The sequence below is a fragment of the Pinus tabuliformis genome, chromosome 2_2, assembly GCF_031772625.1.
Source record: "Pinus tabuliformis cultivar Carrire ecotype Pingquan chromosome 2_2, CPIR1, whole genome shotgun sequence".
In the NCBI taxonomy this organism is placed as follows: domain Eukaryota; kingdom Viridiplantae; phylum Streptophyta; class Pinopsida; order Pinales; family Pinaceae; genus Pinus; species Pinus tabuliformis.
Window position 1 is genome coordinate 300551841 of NC_142300.1, and position 8328 is coordinate 300560168.

At 44.5% G+C, this 8328-nt stretch overlaps 1 protein-coding gene across 1 annotated transcript; it reads left to right on the forward strand.

The window, feature by feature from the left end:
- The first annotated feature begins 311 nt into the window (after nucleotides 1-311).
- Nucleotides 312-5785, forward strand: LOC149192492 (uncharacterized). Its single transcript, XM_089406957.1, has 3 exons — nucleotides 312-1033; nucleotides 1570-2935; nucleotides 4058-5785. The coding sequence occupies exons 1-3, from the start codon at nucleotides 312-314 to the stop codon at nucleotides 5783-5785; spliced, it is 3816 nt and encodes a 1271-aa protein (XP_089263083.1).
- The last annotated feature ends 2543 nt before the right edge of the window (nucleotides 5786-8328 follow it).

Consider the following 8328-nt stretch of genomic DNA (forward strand, 5'->3'; position numbering starts at 1 on the left):
AATTGTTACTTTTTCATTGTATGTTTTATTTGTTAATATTATAACAACTACTTGAAGAGCGCTGGTGCGATGGAGACCTCCCGCCTCTGGAAGCCCTGAGCCACTGACTGCGCTTGGCAGGCCCGCTGCCGGGCTGCAGCCCCCGCTGCATGCCTCCTCCACCGCTGACTGCCTTCCCTGCATCCTGGGCCTTCTGCCCTGTCTCCTTCAGATCGCGCTGCCCCTGCGGGCAGCCTCCTGCTGCTCCCTCTCAGCTGGGCCTCCTGCCCCTCCCTTCTTTCTCCCGCCATCAGAGGAGCTCCCCTGGCACGATGGGCTCTCCCGACTCTGGACAGACTGACCTGGAGAAAGCTTTTGCAACTCTCATTCCAGAGAACAACTCTGAAAGGATCCGACCTACCGCCTCAAAATTTATCAAAAAGCTTGATGAAATCCCGGAAATCCCTCTCCCCCCAACCCTTCCAAGGAGATCCGCTGTAGCCTTGGCAGAACGTGGTCTGGTTGGACAGTTTACGGGGTTATGGCCCTCCCCTCGAACGGTTCAACGTTGGGTGGAAAGAAACTGGAACGCCATGGTTCAGGGGAAAATTGCGATAAGGTTCTGTGGAAGAGGCTTCTTCACCTTCCTCTTCGAAACAGTGGAGGATCGCAATCTAATCTTCAGGAATGGACCATATTTCATGGACACCAGAGGCCTTTACCTCAATCGCTGGACCCCGGACTTCGACCCAGAAATGGATGTTCCCAACGCAGTCCCTGTATGGGTTCGCCTTCCGCATCTGCCGCTTCACTGCTGGGCCGATGAATCAGTTAGAGCAATCGGAAACGCAATAGGAAAATACGTGGACAGATCGGAGCCAAAAGAAAACATGCATGCTTGTGCGAGGATCTGCGTGGAAGTGGATCTGGGCAAAGGGCTACCAGAGGCAGTCAAGCTCAGAGTGGATCAGTGGACGCATATCCAGCAGGTGGACTACGAGCAACTCCCCTTTAAATGTAAGGTATGTCATGAATATGGTCATTTTGCAAATAGGTGCTCTAAAGCTAGACCAGAAATTAATGCCAACTCTGAATCCCAAGAGGAAGCATGGGAAGTTGTCAGGAAAAAAAAGAAGTCAAACCCTCCCCCTGAACCAGAGGTGCCCCATTCCGAAACCCCTCCCCTCTCCTCTGTCCCCGCAAGCATGGACCAATCCATCCCCTCATCCTCCAATCCCTTTGAAACCCTAGCCTCAGAGGAACCCTCATCTCCCCCTCCATCCCCCAAGGGCAACAGAACCTCCCCCTCCTCCCCCCCCCAGGCTTCCCCTCCTCATACAGTGGAAAGGATCTTAACAAGAAACAAAACAAAAGAAAACATTGCAGCCACGGATCCACCAAGGAAAGTTGGAAGAAAATCGAACAAGGAAATAAGAGACGAGAATGCAGCAAAAGAGATGACCACAGGAACTCAGCAACCAATAGACACATACCTGGACAAGAATAAGGGAAGTGGCGAGAAGATGAAGGAGAAAAGTGGGACTCACAACAAAACAGGTAAATGATGAATTTGGTCTCTTGGAACTGTAGGGGGATGGGCTCCTCCCTTAAAGCAAATGCAGTCCGAGATCTCATCAAAACAGAACAACCAGACTTCCTCCTACTCCAGGAGACCAAAATCAGTGATCAAGAATTTCAAAACAGCATTTCAAAAAACAGAAGGTACGAAGGAATAGCCACGAGCGCCTTAGGAGCCTCAGGAGGCTTAGGAGTAATGTGGAAAAAAAGCAATTGGAATCTCATAAGTAACAATCAAAACAGATGGTGGATTAGAATTGACATGCAAAGTTCAGATCAGAAGGAGGAATTTACAATCTATAATGTGTATGCACCTCCCCACTTCAGAGACAAAGCCACATGCTGGGATTCTTTGAAAGCAGACATCGAGACCTCACAAGGGAGGAAGATCTTCCTAGGAGGAGACTTGAACCTAATTAGGAACGCAGAAGAAAAACTAGGAGGGAAGTATTTCACAGATCCTTTCAGAGACAAATTGGAGGAAATCATCCAAGCTCACAAATTCATAGACATCCCTCCCCAAAATGGCCGTTACACATGGTCAAATAAAAGGACAGGCAGGAGTAATATCAAAGAGAGACTTGACAGAATTCTTGTTCAGGAGAGTGCAGCAATCAACTTTCAAAGGATCCACAGTTCAATCATACAGGGATTCACTTCGGATCATAAGCCTGTGGCGCTGCACTTGGAGAAAGAGGAGGACCTGGGCCCGCTTCCATTCAAATATAACAAGGTCTGGGACGCCAACGAGGATTTCAAAACCCTGGTAAAAGAAACATGGAGGACAGAGATAACAGGCTCTCCACATTTTGTTTGGGAATCAAAGATTAAACAACTAAGGATTGCCATAAAAAACTGGGCGAGAAACTACGCAAATGAGGAAAGGATGGCAAAAAACGAGCTGCAAAGAAACTTGGAGAAATGGAACCAGGATAAGGAGACAGTCCAAGAAACGGAAGAAGATCAAAAGGTAGAAGGTGAGCTGTACAAAGCATTATATAACCAGCACCGAAAAGAAGAGGAAGAGCTAAGGCAAAAGTCTAGATGCCTCTGGCTCAACTCGGGGGATAAAAATACATCGTTCTTCCACAATTGTCTCAAGGTAAGGAGAGCTGGGAATAATATAGATAAGATAACGTTCAATGAGAAAGAGATAACAGAGAGAGAGGAAATTAAGGAGGCTGCCTCAAACCATTTCCAATCACTGCTCTCAGCTGACCCTCAGTACAAAGACAACCCAGATTTCATCAACATCATCGAAAGGAAGGTTACAGAAGCTCAAAACAGCGATTTGGACAAAGAAATATCCATAGAAGAGGTAGAATGGTCAATCAACAGCATGCCCCTTGACAAAGCTCCAGGGCCGGACGGCTTCACGGTAAGTTTCTATAAAACTCATTGGGAAATCATCAAAAAAGATTTTCTCAGAATGGTGAGAAACTTCCACCTAAAAAGCAAATTGGGCAGCAGTGTCAAATCCTCGTTTCTAGCCCTCATCCCAAAAGAGCCAAGCCCCCAATCTTTTGATAGGTTCAGACCTATCTCTTTATGCAACGTATCATATAAAATCATCTCAAAGATTCTGGCAAATAGGCTGAAACAAATTCTACCCTCAATCATCTCGGACAACCAAGGTGGGTTCCTCCCCAAGAGACACATAACTGATAATGTAATTCTGATACAAGAGGCAATACACAGCAGTATAGCTAGAAATGAGAAAGGCATGATAATAAAGCTGGACATGGCAAGCGCTTTTGACAGGGTAAACCACTCCTTTTTGGAGACTGTGCTTGCAAAATTCGGGGTTTCAGGGCATTTCATTAATAGGGTCATGGAATGTGTCTCACAGAACTGGACAGCCCCGCTAATCAATGGGAGGCCATGCAGAGCTTTCAAAAGCACTAGAGGATTGAGGCAAGGCTGCCCTCTCTCCCCCTTCCTCTATATTATCATGGCGGAAACCCTAAGTTTGCATCTGGAAAACAAGAGAAGGCTGAAGGAAATAACTGGAGTGGACATAATCAGAGGAGCTAAAGGGATCAACCACTCCCTATTCGCAGATGACACGCTGCTAATAGGTGGAGCCTCAAGCCTTATGGCAAGGAGATTCAAGGCCATCCTTGATCTCTTCCTTCAAGCCTCGGGGGGCAAATTAAACAACAACAAATGCAAGATATATACCTGGAACGTCCCAAGATATATAACTCAAAGGATCTCTATGATTTTGGAAATCCCAGCCCAATCAAGCTGGTCACACTTTATGTATTTAGGACTTCCGCTGGCTAGAGAGTCAATCAAAAGTGAAGTATGGGTCAAACTAGTTGAGAAGCTGAGAGGAAAACTTCAAGGTTGGGGGATGCACTGGCTCAATCTGGCTGGTAGAACAATCCTTATCAAATCCATCCTTTCAGCCCTCCCTATCTACCAATTCGCCATAACGCTTGCCCCTTCAAGCATTCACAAACATATGGAGCTGATCCTTAGAAGCTTCCTATGGAAGGGAGGAAAGCAAGAAACGAAAAAATTCAGCCTTGTAAAGTGGGAAAAGGTCATCCTTCCCATAGAAAAAGGTGGCTTGGGAATTAGAGTTCCCAGACTGGCAAACTTGGCAATGGGATTCAAGCTAATATGGAGAATCTTAACCGAGAAGGGTTCCTGGTGGGCAGAGGTTCTCAAAAAGAAATATCTGAATGGGAGCAATAGCAATATACTCTCAGATACAATCTCAGAAAGGCAGTGCACCCCGGTCTGGAAGCTGATCAAAAAAACTTTGCCTCTCCTCAAGTCTCATATCTCCAAAGTCCCAGGCAACGGGAAACAAACCAGCATTTGGAGGGATAGAATAATGGGCCAGGAAGCCAAGGAAAAGCTCCCACACCTGAGGCCGTTGCAGCAGTGGATGTTTGATACAAATCTCACAACCCTCTTTGACATCTCAAATTGGGATCATGACAGCTGGAAAGGATGGAAAATTAGGCACCTCCCTGAAGGACTAAAGGATCTTTGGAATAATCTCAAACTCTCATTGGCAGGAGCAGCTCCTTCAAGCATAGTGAAAGATGACAGCTACATATGGGATCCTAATGGAGGCAATTATTCGGTCAAGGAAGGTTATAAAGCGCTCCAAAACCAAGCAGTGTTAAACAACTGGCAATACCACAAGAATGCCTGGAAAATCGAGAGCCTTCCGAAGATCAAACTCTTTAATTGGACCTTGCTCCATGGCAAGCTCCTAACAGCAGAAAATCTGAAAAAAAAGGGGATCCAGGGGCCTTCAATTTGTACTATGTGCAGGAAAGAGGAAGAAAACCTTAACCATCTCTTCATAGAGTGCCCAATAGCCTCTTCCTGCTGGAAACTTATAACCAGTCCTCTTGAGATTGGGGCTCTACCCAATCAGGTCTCTCTCCTTCAGAAAGGCTGGGGGAAACTCTTCCCCTTCGCAAACAAAAACATGATCCTCGCCAAGAGACTCTGGTCCAGCATTCCTTCCAACCTCTGCTGGCAGTTATGGCTAGCCAGAAACGCAAGCATTTTCAAAGATAAAAAACCTAGTGTCCCAAGCATCCTGGCCAAAACTATTGCGCTTATAACTGAAACTATCGAAGCTAATGGGATCCAACATGCAGATCCGGACTACACAGTCGAGCAGGTGAAAGAATGGATCCAAAGATTCAATTACAGGATAAAACCAAAATGCAAGCCAATTAAAGGATCTGGACAGAAGGAATGGAAGATCAGAGGGTCAAAAGAGGAAGTAAACAACTGGATTCAAAGGCAAAAGATGTACACGCTCCACTTTGATGGGGCCTCAAAGAACAATCCAGGCATAGCTGGAGCAGGGGGAGTAATAAGGGACCCTCAAGGGAGAACGATGGTCACATATGAATGGAGCTTGGGGACCTTGTCAAACAACAAAGCAGAAGCATACAGCCTCCTAATGGGGACCTCCATAGCGTGGAAGATGGGCATTCATGACCTCCTCGTGCTGGGGGACTCAGCTATCCTTATAGCAGCCATGAACACGGGGAATAACTTCAACCAATGTGCACTGAACAGAATAAAAGACAGAATTTTGGAACAAGTTAGGGGTATGAGCAACGTGACCTATAAACACGTCCTCAGAATTCACAACTCGACAGCAGATGAGCTGGCTAATAAGGCCATAAGAAGACCCACGGGCCAGGTGAGGGAGAATGAGGAAATCTATGAACATGATATCCCTTAGTCAACTCATGATCCCTATGTATCTGACTAAAAGTCACCTCAGGCATCTAACTCGAGACAACAGATCAGGGCAACGGCGATCTTCTGTTCTCCAAATCCCTCTCGACTGCCAAAACTGGGGAAACAGGACGGGGAATCGGCCTCAGGATCCGAGCAGTGAAGAAATCAACAGTGGTTCTTTACGAAACACCTCAGGAAGTGATAGAAGGCGGGATCGCGCCCATGCCGGTTTCAGATTACAAGGACTGAGACATATCACCTCAAATCACTTGTTGACAGACAAGATCAGATCCTCCACTCCCAATCACGAGTGGGAGAACGTCCGTTTCAGCCTTTTAAATCTCAGCAAGCACACTATGGTTCTCACAACCCATCACAATCTCAGTGAGAGACGGAGAGCTCTTTTGGATCGGAGGCAGGGCCAAGGCGGTCTCCTTCACAGCAGCAAGGCCAGCATTGGGGATCAAAGAAACTCTGAGACCCTCTCAGCGGACGGCAATCGTTGGCATTTCTCCGCACACTGTGGCAGCTGGTATCGATTGTGGCACTACATTTCGAGGGGAGACTTAACCGGTTTCCCTCTGCGCAGGGTAAACAATCTTCCCCTTATCTGTGCTTCTTTATAAGACTAACTATTGGGCTTGTTTTTCAAGCAGTGTCCGCAATCAACAACAGGGCCCTTATCTCCACTCTGCTCTAGTCAATCAGTTCGGCCACATAAACGGCAAGCCTCCTAACTCCTTTGCATTTGACAAAGCTGACATCGCTCCTAGCAAGATGGCTGATCAGAACAACCAGCCAGCCAACCAGCAGCAACCAAGGAACCCAATGGACAACATCTTCAATAACAGAGAGTGTCATATGTGCAAGGCACATGTTGTTATGATTAACGCCCTGAAGAAGCAAGTGAAAGAACTAACGGAGGACTTCCACGCGGATAGAAACTCTAAGCGAAAGAAGCTGGAGAAGAGGAAAAAAGACATTGAAGACCTCAAGGATCGCTGCATACACATGGAAGCAGTAATAGACCACCTCCGCACCTTAACAGAAAGCCAGCAAGGAGAAGCTTCAACAAGAGTGAGCAGGAGGGAACCACTCCCTGATGACTCGGTCACCCAACACTCCCCTTAACCCATATGCACTGCAACTTTAGTTGGATAGGAGGATCTTTTGTAAGGCAATATAGCCGTTTATGTTCAGCTTTAAGTGTAGTTAAGAGGAGCCCCGAGAACTATGGGTCTGTGAACCCAATTTTGAATATCAGCTCTCGGAACTCCCCCCTTATTGTAATAGATATTTGAATTACAAGTTTTATAATATACAAGTAGACGATGTTGTTAAAAAATAAAATAAAAAAATATTATAACAACTACTTATCACTTGTATAGGTAGCAACAACTTTCACATACAATTGATTTTGGGACTCCTTTCCAACAAAAAATGCATAGTAGATTGGCGACTCTACACTCTATTTTTCTTATATCTTTGTTGTTCGCATGCCTTCTTTCACTATCAATTTCACTTTAAATTTCATTTGTATCCAGTTGTTATCATTTGAGTGCCTCCATTTAGCCTTCACTTTACAAAAATTCATGGTTTTTGAATAATTTTTTTTGCATATCTTGCAACAAATGCCTATAGGTTGCTCGAAACCACATGACTATTATTCACATACCCACATGGATCCGTGTTTTTCAACAATTGTAACTTTTCTCTATGGTTTCTAAGTAGGTTGGAAATTAGTAATAATCTTGGCCCACTTATAAATATTTTTTAGGTTAGTTTAGGCTATTTTGATCATCATTAAACACTAAGTAAATGAATTCATATTTTTTTTCCACATGAATGGAGTTTACCTTTTGGTAAATCATTTTTAGTTTGGAACTTACTGCAAGGTACAATTTCAAATAGCTTAATAGGTTGAATAGTAACAAATCATATGGTATCCACATGTTTAAAACCTTATAGAAACATATTGTGATTCACATTTTTCACATTGCGCACAAGTCACCTCACACACCCAACTTCTTTTATCTATTTCTCATAAAATTATGTTCTTCCCCTTGCACTCTTCACGATATGGTGGAGTAAAAATGTTGAGTTAGGATATTAGAATCTTGTCATTTCATACCCTAGCTAAACTATATTTGGCCATCAACCTAGCTTACAGCCACTTAAAAGCAAATCTAAGTTAAAACATTAATATCCCACGTTAAGAGGCCACAAAACAATTTTGTAGTTTAAGTGAGGACATTGGGGATAGGCATCTATGTAATCCCACTTTATAATTTTACCTTTGAAAAATATAAGTAATATTTTTTAGGTAAATTTAGATCCTCTATCATCCTATCTAAAAAATTTAGTGGAGAGAGGAAACTCATCAAGGGAGTAAGGCTTAGACTTGCAATCTTACAAACCTCCTTGAGTCTCCCAATTCTTGGTAAGGGCTGCAAATCTATGGTTGATACCTAAAAGATGGCATTCTATCAACCATACTAAAAAGAGGGAACTTAATAGCCAAAACTTATGGCATCCACACAAGGC

What these genes read in the sequence shown, in the direction of transcription:
- LOC149192492 (XM_089406957.1), top strand. Translation starts at nt 312, where the DNA reads ATGGGCTCTCCCGACTCTGGACAGACTGACCTGGAGAAAGCTTTTGCA. An exon ending in TATGGTCATTTTGCAAATAG is followed by an intron (nt 1,034 to 1,569) that starts GTGCTCTAAAGC and finishes TTGGAACTGTAG; the next exon opens with GGGGATGGGCTCCTCCCTTA. An exon ending in CAGGGCCGGACGGCTTCACG is followed by an intron (nt 2,936 to 4,057) that starts GTAAGTTTCTAT and finishes TTCCTATGGAAG; the next exon opens with GGAGGAAAGCAAGAAACGAA.